General features: G+C 43.4%; 1 protein-coding gene across 1 annotated transcript in view; it reads left to right on the top strand.

Annotated features, from left to right (window-relative positions):
- LOC126474423 (trypsin alpha-3-like) overlaps nucleotides 1–14,129 on the top strand; it is a 51,590-nt gene extending 37,461 nt beyond the window's left edge. Inside the window, exon 2 of the mRNA XM_050101894.1 lies at nucleotides 13,770–14,129. Coding sequence (XP_049957851.1) covers nucleotides 13,770–14,129 — 360 coding nt within the window. The remainder of the gene's footprint in view (nucleotides 1–13,769) is intronic.
- Nucleotides 14,130–15,337: the final 1,208 nt, after the last annotated feature.

The following is a 15,337-nucleotide window of genomic DNA, read 5'->3' as shown; positions in this document are numbered from 1 at the left end:
ATCTGTATTCTGTGCAAATTACTTCCCGCCCGTTGATTTGAGCGTTGGTGAATGGATATTAATGCCGGCCGCAGTTGCCGAGCGGTTCTAGGTGCTTCATCTGGAACCGCGCGACCGCTATGGTCGCAGGTTCGAATCCAGCCTCGGGCATTGATGTGTGTGAATGGAGTATTGCATTGATTGGACTGGAGATGTACAACAGCATCCCAAATATCACTGAGGCTAACAATAAACTGCATCTGGATATTAATGCCGGCCGCAGATGCCGAGCGGTTCTAGGTGCTTCATCTGGAATCGCGCGACCGCTATGGTCGCAGGCTCGAATCCAGCCTCGGGCATGGATGTGTGTGAATGGAGTATTGCATTGAGTGGACTGGAGATGTACAACAGCATCCCAAATATCACTGAGGCTAACAATAAACTGCATCTGGATATTAATGCCGGCCGCAGTTGCCGAGCGGTTCTAGGTGCTTCATCTGGAATCGCGCGACCGCTATGGTTGCAGGTTCGAATCCAGCCTCGGGCATGGATGTGTGTGATGTCCTTAAGTTAGTTAGGCTTAAGTAGTTCGAAGTTCTAGGGGACTGATGACCTCAGATGTTAAGTCCCATAGTGCTCAGAGCAATTTGAACCTTTTTTTGATATTAATGGTGAAAAACATATTGTGGAAATAGAACTGGGTGCATACGATATCTACGATGTGAACGAAGTCTTGAAAGTCTGCAAAAGGTACTGAACTACGTGCAAACATTAATACACTTAAATCTGAAATAAGGACTGTAAATGCAACGATTATCTTTAACGAGAAAGGTTCAATAGGGCGCCTGCTGGGTTTCACAAATGGGCAGATTTTGAAGAAGAATCCAAGTAAATTTTACAAGTCAGATTAGACAGTGGACATACTTCCAGTCAGCACAATCCATGTCGAGTGTAACATTGCAACGAACTCCTATCTCAACGATAGTCTGATTCATACTATTTGCGGATTCTTCCCCTCAGTTGCAATGGTGTATAAGATTGTTGAGACCCCTGCCAATGCAATATACCTTTCTGTGACAGCTCAGACATTGGACTATTTGGAACTGCGTACTGTGGACCAGAATAATCAACTTGTCGGCTTTCGTGGCGAGGAAATCATTGTACGATTACATCTAAGGCGGGATGGGTGTACGGTATAAAACAAGTGCACGCAATCCACAGCATCACAATTCTCTACCGAACAGCAAAGTGATAACACGTGCGAACTACGAGTTTCTTAAATCAGTTGGCCTGAAGCTGTGTGATGACGTCTTCACTCAATATAACCAGTCCAGTAGAGTATGATGAGAGAATTACGTCAGGAATACTTCTCTCATAAACCTTACACTTCAACCACGTTTAAAAGGAACGATGAAATCAGGATTGTCATCCAGCACCAAGACGCACTCACGCTTTCATGAAAGAGTTTCATATATCTGGAGGGGTCATGGGAGAAAACTGACGGCAGCGATACAGTGGGAGCCAAGCTGACCCGTAACGCTTTAGCATTCCTATTCCAAGAGATATGCTATGAACGCAACGGTTCTGAGATCGACCATACACACAATGTCAGCATAACATCAACCCTTAAAACATACATCTCGGCATCGCCAGCGGATTTCCCAGGTTAGAAAATGCGGGATGGTTCATAGACGATGCAGAGATTAGAACTGTTGCAAAGTACAAGAGATTTATGGCCTGAATACCTCTAAAAATGCTTATGGGGACTTTGAGGACATGAGACAGAATATTACGAAACTAAACAGGAACTCATTCTGGTACGGAGTGCGACGGACAATAACTCATACATTCACGGAGCTCAAGAGGAGAATATGCTCATGATCAGCAAAATAATATGTAAAATGTCTCACATCAGTGTATCAGACGAGGAGCGTTTGAAGTCATGAATTCAGGTACATTTCTGTCACTGACATTTTGTTCCTGGCAGATTTTCGAGTACGCAGTGTTACCGACAGCGAAAAGACAAACATGGGCTATTAAAACCTCCAGCCCTCTAGAGACACCTAGACTCATCATTTTATTGTTTTGACACCTACGTCCCTAGCAAGTAAGTTTATTGGTGATACTGTTCCCGCCTCCATCTATGCATGCATTACACTGGAACTGTCTGATTCACTTACCACAACCTTTGTGCGCTGTCACCAAGGGAGTAGCGCTAGCTGTGCTATTAATAGGTGCGCTTTCACATTGCTCGCCCCTCGCCTGCAGGGAAGTCTCTGAAAATTTGTATATTCAAGGCAGTACGTCATGTAGCTGCGTGGTGCAATGCAGATGTAACTGCAGAGTGTTCAAACATGTATATTTTGACAAAAACATAGTGATTAGGTTTTTTTAAAATAAGAACAGTGACGTAGGGTAACGAATGTTTTTCCCTTTATTCATCTCAATTCAGTCCTTGAGTTTACAATTTAGTTTGTGATGTGCAATATATATATATATATATATATATATATATATATATATATATATATATATATAGTCCTCGAGATACATTTCAGTTCAATGCAGAGATATTCTTAACTTATTATTATTGCTAGAATCCAACACATGTTGGATATTCATTGAAGGGAATGTCGGTTATAGAGCCACACTTAAAACTAAAGCAGAGGTATTGACTAACTTACTTACATGCTAAATACTATTACTAAAGAAATTCCATCCCAACAGACTATATTGAACAGAGCTGCTATGTGAATTAACGTTCTCCTACTTAACTAGATGGCTATAAATTTTGTTTTCTTTTGAAGTAGACATTTTCCATGAAATAATTAATTAATTGATTGGCTCCAACTTATTGAGACAATATATATATATATATATATATATATATATATGTGTGTTATTAAAGTATTTCAATATTTCAATGATAAATTTATAATATTTTTCAGCACATTGTGGTTATATGTAAATAAAGTTGCAATAATTTTTTTATTTTCCGGCACATGGTGTATATATATATATATATATATATATATATATATATATATATATATGTGTGTGTGTGTGTGTGTGTGTGTGTGTGTGTGTGTGTGTGTGTGTGTGTGTGTGTGTGTGTGTGTGTGTGTGTTTACACATTCATACATATTTTACACATACACATACACTTTCATACATATTTTTACACCCCCACATATGCACACACACTCACACCACACATCACACACACAACCAATAATTACACTATCATAAAAGAGCCATACTATTTGATGCATAAACCCCCTCACCCCATTCACACACTCATTCTTTCTCTATCTCTCAATCAGAGTCCCTCACCCCTACTTTCACTTCAAGTAAATAGTGTGAGTATGGGAGGATTTGCACCCCATCTTCACAAATGACTTTTATCGTCTTGAGGAGACAATCCAACTTTAGATTGTAGTAAAGCGTACACTTTGTGACCTCATAATCAAATACTAATCTGCTGAACTATGTGTGGAGGAGTGTCTTCAGCGCTGTGACCATAAAGGCACTGCATATAGTCTTCAACTCTTAGAGCTCAAGGTGCCACATGTCTAACACCCTTTGCCCACCTCTGGGTGCCCCCATCTATTGTACGATATGCAAACATTTTGGACCTCAGTCCCACAAACTCTACAATCAGTAAACCATTCGCCTCGTCTTTCATGAGACCGATAAGCTCCCTGTTCTTAGGAACAACACCATAAGGATTATCGACCTCATAACAAGACATGTCGAATTCCTTACTGTGGCACCTAATTACTTCATATGGATCACAGTCTTGATCCAGTAGATAAAGCTGTCTGTATCCATATAAAGCAACTTTGGTTCCATGAAATGAGATTTCGTCGCAAACTCGTAGTGGAAGCGGTACATGTAGAATATGGAGATATCCAGTTTGCACATCCTCAAATAAATAGGCTTCATAAATTCTACTGCAGTCTTCGACATCTCCACAGCAACAAAGTTTTCATTGAAGATGGTGGCACACTTAAAATTTGGCCTGACGATACACTTTCTCACGCCATAATGCCCTTACCATGCAGTTCTAATCAAAATATCGCCTTAATTTCTTACATTCTGCATAGTTTTCCCGAAAATGGAATTGTTTTTCAAAATCATTACTCGCGACCACCCTCTTTTCGGTATTTAGTTCAATACACGCCTTCAACCAGGAGGATTGCTTGAAGGAGATAGCTCGGGTGTTTCATTCCTAAGCTGAGGCACTGCTGGAGGTTATGATAATGGATAATATACCTCTGCTTACCTCCAACAGTAGCCAACAGTTTAGGTATGGTGCACCCTCACGGAATTTGTTGCTCTGGACATAACGGCAAGTCACTTGTCTCTCCATGCAAATTATTAGGATATGTGATGTCTGCCTCAAGCACATACCCTACAAAACAATCGGCTGCAAGACCCATTATTTTTCCACCTAATCCCTTCAATTGGTTTTCGGGCACCCATCGAAACCCACCAACCGGCAGTGGCTGCATCATGGCGTACCCGCATAAGTTGTTCACATCTAAGAACATAATGTAACTCGAATCAAGGGATGCATCAAAGCTGACACCCATCTGCGGGTTATTTGCCTTCGCATGCCTGTGAACGCATTGACAAAGTCCCCCATGGATACCACGCTCAAAAAATAGAAGCATTGCAGCATCCGTCAAATGTTCGATGTTCCACCCCTTTTTTTGAGCATAGCGTCCCAGAACAACCCAGGTGCCATGTATTAAAAGGTGGGGTCCAGAGAGTACGTGGCCATACATACAATCCGGAACTTTTTGAATACATCTGCAAGCAAACGCACATTTGTGTCAGTGTGTAGTCTTGCGTATTCTACCAAACTGGGGATGTTGAATTCCCGCCAGATATTCACTGCATGCTCACAATCTGCTGCAGTTACGGCATCGCCTGTGAGAGTACTGGTAAATGCAGATATGGCGGGAAGCCTGCTTTCATTGAGTTTTGCCATGCTATCTACATACTCGTATGGGAGAACTCCTTTCCTAGTCGCAAGCTGGAACTTTTCCTCATCAGGAAATGCACATCGAGTGATTTGCTTATCATTCCGAGGTAAAGTTTCAACGAGTTTCTGGAGTGAAGTCTGCATAAAGCATAAAGAGTCAAGGAAGCGGAGTGTAATTTTTGGCGTCATTCGTTCTGAGACATAAATGTACTTCTCAACACTTTCATGGAGGACACTGACCTGATCATTCTTCATACCGAAACTAACGAAGTGCTCAACTTGAAAATTAGCGTCATACCCACTCAAATTATAAAAAAAGACAGGTATGTGCTGTCGTAACTTAAACTTCAAATTTCAGGCATTATGAGCTACACCACAGAACTTACCCATAAGATGGCAATGCTCTCTACGGGGAGTTTCCGCTTTTCTATCTAATGGTAACCCACAAATGTGACAATTAACCGCCTTCTCATACACTTCATCATCTTCCTTTCATTTGGTCATATAAATGTTTGTACTGTAGAGCTTATCAACTTCCCATGGAAGTTTTTCAAGCTCAGTGAGAAGCCAAACTGCAGGATCGTCCTCGACATAAGACTGGTAGCGGTTAAGTTTAGGATCATGTCCACCTGCAACTTGGAACGCTGCTGCATAAGGTACGTGTTTTTGTGTCAAGGTTGTATGTGAGGCTAAGGGGAACCTTCACAATGAGTAGTAGGAGCCAGCACGCATTCAAAGTTGGTGTACACTACAAAAGGACATCGCTGCTGGTGGTGAACATTTTGAAATTGAATGAAGTTATTTTCCTCTGTGGGAATAATAACTCGTACCGGGTCCTTGGAAGCACAATCTAATAGCTAAAAACTCTTCTGATGAAATATAATTCAGACAACTTAAACAAATATGCTTTTTATAGTGATTTTTTGATAGTTGGGAGGAAAGGAGTCGGGACATATCTTTGATCCAAACATAGTGATAATTATCACCTTCAGAGAAGAGCAACATGTTTACATGCAGCTCTCACTCACCTGCAAATTTTGAGGAATGGAGGGGGCCGACGATGGTGTGCTTGTCTTGCTCATCTGACTTGTCGTTATTCTTCTCCAGACCATAAATGTGAACCGATATGCCGGTATTCTGCGCCTCAAACTTAGGTATGTCCTGGATCTTTATGGGGAACTCTATACCATCAAAGGTAAAAGATGTCTTAATATCATGGACTTCGTAACTGTTCGGTCACTCAGGATGACCTCTCTAATTGTGCTTTCTCTCTCTAGCCAGGATTGACAATGTAAAACAAGCATTATCATATGGATTTTCGGCATTAATGTATGCATTCTTGGTAGCTGTATCTTTAGGGAGCTTAATATAACTGGACTCTCCATATACCAGATCATAGACACGTATATGGATGTCAAGGTGTGGTTTATGGCTAAGCGCTTTAGCTGACCCGCATACTTACATCTTGGAAAATCGTGCCATAATAGCGCTCAAGGTGGATTCATGATACCACTCAGCAATGGATGTGGTAAAAAAAAAGAACGCCATTAATGCCACATATATGGTGCAGAGTTGTAGTCTCTGCATCACCTGGATGTTTACATGGGTGATTCAACTCACAGCATAGTACTGCAATGCATTTAATGGCTTTAAATCTCGGATACTCTAGGACTTTGAGGAGCTCAGTCTCTAAGACAGAGAGGCACACTTCTAAAATCCAACAGGATTGTGGTACCCTCCTGGATACTCAATCCTTGTGAATGAGATGCACCCCTCAAAAGCCCTAGAAACAGCTGGGTATTCTAGAGGGATCATTATACGGTTATTCTGATGTCCTTCACTATCAATAGGATGGGGGAGAGCACTACCGCTAGCCATACGTTCAAATGTGTGTGAAATCTTATGGGACTTAACTGCTAAGGTCATCAGTCCCTAAGCTTACACACTACTTAACCTAAATTGTCCTAAGGGCAAACACACACACCCATGGCCGAGGGTAGCCATATGTTAATCAATATCACTAGTACTACTACTACTGCAACTAGGAGTTCAGCCCATCGATGATGATGCTGGTGAGGGTGCATCAGCTATAGGGTGGGGTATGCGTCTTGCCACACACACCTTTCATTGACGGTAGGGGCGAATTGTCTGAGGAAGTGGAGGCAGTGTTGCTCGGTGGGAACAACCGGGCTGCGGCGATGGCCTGCAGGATCTGATGTCTCCATTACCGACTGGTGAGGTGGGAGACATATGCCCTTGTTCGTCTTCTTGTGCCAGCTGAATTGCCCATAGGTGCCAGAGGGCTTGTGGGGCTACAGGGCAGGTGCTGCTGCCACCTCTCGCCCAGCTGTGATTGGCGCTATATTTTCAGTGCAGCATGTCTCTGTGTAGGCAAATTCCCGCCCCTGCAAGTACTGCTCTAGATACACGATGTACTTCGTGTGATACATGAAGATAGTAACTGTTTTCGAAAGAACATATACCATTGATGACCACGCAGCTTCTCTAGAGTAAATGATAATTAATTGAAACCTTCAGCTGTCGACAGGTGTTGTTGATATACCTTGATGGGGACAGTTGAAAATGTGTGACCCAACTAGGACTCGAACCCAGGATCTCACATTTTAGGTGTCCCCATCAAGGTGTATCAACAACAGCTATCGGCAGCTGAGGTTTTCAATTAATTATCATTTACCCTAGAGAAGCTGCATGGTCATCAATGGTATCTGTTCTTTTGAGAACAGTTACTATTTTCATATATAGTTAAAAGGCTACCCAGCCATTGACCTTTGTCTGTGTGAATGTGCACAGGTTGCCCGAACTCTTACCGGAATCGTCACCTTGGTGTGCGTGAGTAATGAGTGGATGAGCAAATATCTATTAGGAACATTACATATGTAGATTGCGAACAGTTGGGAATGTGTCTCATGGGAAGCGTGCAAGGTATAAGTCCCTGCAGTCACGTTATTCATCTGTGTACTCAGTGGCTCAGATGGATAGAGCGTCTGCCACGTAAGCAGGAGATCCTGGGTTCGCGTCGCAGTCGGGGCACACATTTTCAGCTGTCCCTATCAAGGTATATCCACAACACCTGTCGGCAGATGAGGGTTTCAATTAATTATCATTTGTTCATGTGATGTGCCTGTAACATAAATAAGAAAAAATTAAGTTTAATGATCTAGATTTGAAACAATAAATAATAAGACTAAATAAGAGTAATTATTTGCTGTAATGATGAGGTTCAAAAAATATTCACCTTCTCCACTCTGGCTTCATGACTTGAGCAACTCATCGGCACATTCAGTGAGGTCTCCCACCCACTCAGGTATATCTGCTACCTCATCTTTAAGGGCCATGAGCTCTTCTTCTTCATCCACAGCGGTCGCCATCTAATGAACCCAATCAGGGATTTCACCCCCGCCTTGCTCTGCTTGCATGACACTCTCAGTGGCTCCCTCCCTATGCATTGAATCATCTAGAAAGAAATGAAAAGAGTATGTCTCAGACAGCTCAATCTAGGCACTTGGAAAACCAGTACATATTACACAAAATTATTTCATCTAAGAACTACGTTTTACAAATGTACTTACATTCACACTGTGCTCCAGCCCTCTCGACCTCTAGCTGATGGGCTAGCTCAGCTAAAATGCGAGGCATGAATTCTAGAAAGACGGAAAAGACTGAGTATAATATCCAGCATGGAAAAAAAATCTCTGCAGCATGCACACACAGACACACAAAATCTTAAAGTGCGCAGCAGTCTGTGGACTGTGGCCCAAACAGATATAACACATAACACAGAGATAGAATCTGTTAAAGGACGCAGCAGTCTGTGGACTGTGGTCGAAAAAGATATAAAACGCATAATCCGTTAAAGGGCGCAGCAGTCTGGGTAGACTGCGGTGCAAAACAGATATAACACACACAATCCGTTAAAGGACACTGCCGTCTGTGTAGACTGTGGTCCAAAACAGATATAATACACAATCCGTTAAAGGGTGTGCCAGTCTATGTACTGCGCCCAAAACAGATATTTGATAATCACAGAAAACACATCACAGACACAGAATCTGTTAAAGGGCGAAGTAGTCAGTGGACTGTGACTCAATCGGATATTTGAACACTGAAAAAGTACTTACCAGGTAATTGATCTTAATCTCCTCGACGGCTTTTGCAGCAGCTGCAGCTGCTGTCGCTGCTGGTGCTGCTGGTACACTTCTTGATGATGGTGAAATTACAATGATTTACCTGTGACAAACTCTTAGAACTACAGAAACAGACTGAGGGCGAGTTTGGTTGTGCTTTGGCTTATATAGCTTTTATGACGTCGAATCACGTCACTGATGCAGTAGCCAATAGGAGTGCAGCATTATAGGGATGGAGGGTGCTACATCATGAATGAATGATGACTGCGTTCCTAGTGGGAAAACCTCGAACTTCTCATTTGATCATTGAATCTCCAAGTGAGACATTCAGTTATCGAATATAATTAAAACTGGATTGGAATTAAGTACTATGTGCCACATGTGTTCCATTACAATCGTTAGTATATTTCTAGAATATGATCTGTGGGGTCAGTATGAGCGTGGGGGCTAGATGATGTCAACATTCGTGCACTCACGGGCTATACACGTGGTGCATACCCCGTTAGAAACACATGAGAGAGAAAGTTTTGCAACATCTCTCTCAGCGCTTGACTACAGGTGAGGCGAGGGGTGACACTTGTTTCGCGTACTGTGAGTGACGATCTTGGATTATGTAATGGGTGCATACTCTGGTCGTGTCCTAGACCACGTGGTGAACACAATGCTTGCCAACATCTTGCGTGACGTCATGGACGACAGCGCCCTCTTGTGCCAGTACTGTGTACCAGACCATGTGGTGAATACACTGTTTGCCGCCATCTTGTGTAATGGTACTCGCATCATCAGCTGACGTCACAGCTGCGCTCTCTGGTGGTGACAATATGTTCTAGGCCTCATGGTGAACACACTGTTTGCCGCCATATTAGATAATGGTACTCGCATCATCACCTGACATCATGGCCACCATCTTGGACTACAGCGCCCTCTGGTGGTGGCACTGTAAACTAGGTCAGTTTGACTCCAGGCCTCTTCATGAAATCACTGTTTCCAGCCATTTCCCACCACCATCTTGGATTACATCACAGATGAGAGTGCCCTTTGGTGGTGGTACTGTGTACTAGGTCAGTTGGAGTCTGGACATCATGGTGAACACATTGGATGGCTATGCTGCATGAAATTGTTTAAATAAGGACTGGTGCATGCAAAATAAAGACTTATGTCTAGCATTGGTTGCGTCCTTTTCCCACGAATCCTTAGGAGGAGGTGGGGGTCAAGTGACTTAGGTTAGTCCATGTGTCCTTTCATTTGCCTCATTTTCTTAGCTTAGTAGAGATATGCGAATTGACCATTATTTATAGTGAAAATTCAAACTTGGTGCCAGTTCACAGGATGAGGTGGCGGTCGGGTGACAGGTTAGTGGAGGTAGCCCAAGTGACCTTTCTTTCCCACCATTTTCTTAGGTGTGATGCATTATCCTGTTTGAATTTGAACTTACCGCCATTGTTCTGTGTGAGTGGAGGGGAGGGGTGCGTGGCAGTTTCCCGCCAAAAGCCTCCATCTTGAATGACGTCACTGCCGCCATCTTGGATGCTGTCATCGCCGCCATATTCGATGACAGTACTATAAGGTACAACAAATGTTGTTCCAATACTGGCATGGTACGTATTTCGAACTGTCCTCCTGGACGATGGAGTGTGGACATGAATGTCAATCAGAGTGCTCGTTTAATTTGATTCCAATCTCGATGGACTCATGTGCACTGCAATTGTAATTGATTGTATTGATGGGTCAATTCGTGGATACTGAAGGTCACCTGGTGTGGTGCTCCATGTTCAACAATATGTGGTGAACAGTGTGCAGCGAAACGATTGTTGGTGCACAAGCATTGTAGTCTGTTGTCATATCTGTCACAGATCGCCGCCTTTCCTGCTTTATAGAGCGGAAAAACCTCTGTCCTTCACGTTCTTTAAAGAGGCATGGACATCCCGAACCTTGTCGCTTCCCGTGGTTTCACCTTTGTTTAACCACTCTCTGCATGTGCTCAGAGTATGCGATATGATCCCTCTCAAGTTCGGGGCCGCAACATTGTACTGTGTGTGAAGGTCGCTGACATCAGTAGATTTTCCCTTTTGCAAACAGTATCGTCACTCAATTATTTCCGCATACATCTCTGTTAGTTAAAATACACTGTCCAGTCACATAAATGCAACTATCAGTCAAAAGCCTAAATAAACGTCTTTTGCAGCCTGTGTAACAGTGAGATGTGCAGGAAGAAAGTCAGTGAGATTGTGGACAGTACCGACAGGGATGTGGAGATGTGCCGATTCCGGTGCCGGTTCTCGGTTGAGGATCTGTGGGGTGAAAAGACCGATAGAGAGCACAGATTCCCAATTGGGTTTGCAACTGGGGATTTCTATGGATAGAGAAGTACGATAAACCCATCCTGGTGCTCCTCGAACCAGGAGCAATCACTTTTAGCCATCTAATGTGATACATTGCATTGCCCTGTTGGAAGGTGCCATTGTACCAAGGAAAAATAACTAGAAAATAGGGGGGCATGGTCAACAGGGATAGATGCATACTTCTGTTGATCTATTGTATCTTTCGGAATAACGAGACCATCCAAGGAATGTCACGAAACACTCTGCAGAACACAACACTCTGATGATTGTTGCAGGGTGTTTTCTTTCTGACGTTTCTCTCCATAATTCCCTCAGCAGCTGCGCGTTTATTCGTCGATACACATCACCATAGTAGTCGTTCATCCCTGTCATTTATGGCCCATGGTGCACGGTAGTTGCCTCGACACCAGTTTTATGTAGCACCATTGGAAATTCGGAAATTTGTGGTACAGTCTTAAGGGACCAAACTGCTGAGGTCATTGGTCCCTAAGACTACAAACTACTAAATCTAACTTAAACTTACTTATGCTAAGGGCAACACACAAACCGATGCCCGAGGGAAGACTCGAACGTCTGTCAGGGGAATCGCAAAAATCCGTGGCAAAACCCTAGATGACTGGAAAACCGTGGCTTGGTCCCATGAGTGCAAATTTGAGTTGGTAAGAGCTAATGGTATCGTTCGAGTGTGGCACACGCCCCCAAGCCAAGGACTGAAGCTTTCAACAAGGTACTCTGTAAGTTGGTGGTGGCTCCCGGTTGCAGGTTCGAATCCTGCCTTGGGCATGGATGTGTGTGATGTCCATAGGTTAGTTAGGTTTAAGTAGTCCTAAGTCTAGGGGACTGATGACCTGAGATGTTAAGTCCCATAGTGCTTAGAGCCATTTGAACCATTTTGGTGGTGGCTCCTTAATGATGTGTACTGGGTTTTCGTCGAATGGTCTGGATCGTTTGGTTTAACTGAACCAATCAATGACATAAAATGATTGTGTTTGGCTACTTGGAGACCTTTTGCAGCCATTCATAGACTTCATATTCGAAACAATGATGGAATTTTTATGGCTGACGCTGCGCCATGTCACTAGGCCACAATTGTTACCAATTGGTTTGAAGAGCATTCTGGACAGTTCGAGAAAATGATATGGGCAACGAAATGGCCCGACGTGAACCCTATTGAACTCTTGTGGGATATATCACCAGCAACACTTAAGCAATCATGGACGGCTATAGAGGCAACATGGCACAGTATTTCTACAGGGACTTCCAACGACTTGTTTAGTCCATGCTACATGGAGGTCGCGTAGCTGCGCTACACTGGGCCAAAGTAGGTCGGTCACAGTGTTACGGGGTGTTCCATAACTTTTCTCACCTCAGTGTACGTGCCCTCCACTGGTAGTGTGGCCACATGCTGTCTGTGAGTCGTTATTGCAGATTGACGTCGAACATAGGTGGTGGTCACATTAATGTGACTGAACCGTGCACTTTCCAAAACGCGTCGCGTTCTAATAACGAAGAAGGCTCTCAGTCTGGTGGTAGATAGCGGTCACAGTGCATTGGCTCACCAGTGTTTGTACCAGGTTTGGCTGAAACTGCACCAGAAGTTCCAGAGATATATTTAAGTGTCGTTTTTTCTGAACGGATCCCTACAACTATGAAAGCCACAGGTTTGTCAGCCCAAACGTGAATAGTCTCCCGCTAACAAATCATACGTTTCCTAAACTTGGTTGTAATGACTCCTCGTAGTTGACACACACACACACACACACACACACACACACACACACACACACACACACACACATATACACAATTTTCGTGTACAGAAATGTATTACAGTGTTAGAACCAACAGCCCTCGAGAATGTGAAGGTCCATATTTCTGTGTAAGTTTAGGAAACGTGCACTAAATATACAAGAAAGTTAACTGACTTTGGAGCTAACAACTACCGAATTTTATAGCTTGCACCAAAGAATTGATCTGATGTCTTGTCACTACTCTTTTCTGCACTTGTCTTTCTTTCTCCGGAAGAAATGAGGTGAGTGGCATATAATCCGCAGACATAATGGTCTGAGACAACTTCAAGTGAAAAGATTTGTTAACTACAAGAAGATTTGTGTCTTGCATTACGACCAAATCAACCATTTAGCGAGATTGCCTGAAGCTAGAGCCTGCATTATATCAGGAACTCCTCATTACCAAATCACATAAATTCCAACAACGAAATCAACGTCCATAACTTAATACCGTTATTTTCTGCCAGCGTTGATGTTCTCTCCCAACAAAGGTTTTTCCAATTGGTATTCTTATAATTTGCAGACGGTCAATCTGGGAACATCTGAACCAGCAGCTGGCACCTCCATGAATGTCACCGGTTGGGGCACTACAGACACAGGGTCAATCTCCAGCAGACTTCAATACGTCACCGTCGAGATCCAGGAGCGCTCGTCGTGCAACAAAACCTACGGCGGCACAGTCACGGAGCGCATGATCTGCGCGGGTGTAGAGGAAGGCGGCAAGGACTCGTGCCAAGGAGACAGCGGCGGGCCGCTGGGGGCGGGATCCACCCAGTATGGTATCGTCTCTTGGGGCGCGGGATGTGGTCTGCTGGGGTACCCTGGCGTCTACTCCAGCGTCGCTGCTCTGCGTTCCTGGATTCAGGATCAAACGGGTGTATAGTCAAGTGCACCTCGTCCAGAGTCATTTTGGATACCCAAAAACATCGAATTTCAATAAAGAATTATGGATATAAGCGTGTTCTTAAATCATCATGACCAATGTTCTACCTAAAAGCAGTTTTTCCCAAAGCAATTCTCCGTGCCCTCCTGTCTTCTGCTATCCTCTTCTGGTTCACATAATTTCCATATCCCTTTATGACGTCTAACATCTTGCATCTCCTCCTTCCTCTCAATCTCCTGTCACGAACTGAACCTGCCAAAGCGTCTGTTTGCAGGCACTCCCGTCTCGTCGAATGTCCCATCCAGCTCTTCTTGCTTTCTACTATAACCTGCAGCAGTCTTCTTCTGCCACCAACCCATTCCAACATTCTTTCGTTACTTGCTCTTTCCACCTAGCTTATCCTCCCCACTCTCCTCCGCATACACATCTCAGATTCTTCTAGCCTCTTTCTCATCATTTCGTCTCAGTTTCCATGTTTCTGCTCACTAGAGCGCCACGTTTCTGGCGAAACACTTGCCAAGCATTTTCCTCAGACCCTTATCTAGTTGGTCACATAATAATCTCCTTTTTCTACAGCCTCTTCCGCTATAGTAATGCGAGTTCCAATCCATAATGGCATCTCAAGCATTCAGTAATCATACTTCCAAGATCTTAATAAACTCTCTTACTTGGCTTAAAACAACTTTCTCTATCTTAATATATGCCAATCTCCTTCGTTTTTCAATCACCATAATGTTTGTTTTTACTATATTAATTCTCATGCCACATTACACACAAGTGTCATTTCATTTGCAGTTCGTTTACTTTCTGCGTCGTGTCATTAACAAATCATATACATTCTATTCTGTTTCCACCAATAGACGCTCCTCTTTTTCCATCTAAGTCTTTCGTAATAATCTCTTCAATGTACAAGTTGCGATGTCGAAATTCAGACAGTTTTTCCAGTCACTACCCACACCCTTCTGAATGCATATTTAAACAATTTGATCGCATCTTCACACATACGCACACGCTCTCTGCTGGGCTGCCCTTATGCTGGTGTCCACTGCAGTGCTCCAAGGCAGCCAGGAGGCGTCCACACACCATCCACCGGAATCTATGGTGCACCCAGGCTCACGACACCACCCAATGAGGGACTGCTAGCAGTCTGAAAGTAAATGCACAACTCCTGGTTTTAGCACATTGGTTGTACAGAGACTGTCGATCAA

The sequence above is a fragment of the Schistocerca serialis genome, chromosome 4 (assembly GCF_023864345.2).
Source record: "Schistocerca serialis cubense isolate TAMUIC-IGC-003099 chromosome 4, iqSchSeri2.2, whole genome shotgun sequence".
Classification (NCBI taxonomy): Eukaryota; Metazoa; Arthropoda; class Insecta; order Orthoptera; family Acrididae; genus Schistocerca; species Schistocerca serialis.
Note: the sequence above shows the minus strand (reverse complement) of the source record. Positions and strands in the feature narration are given on the sequence as shown.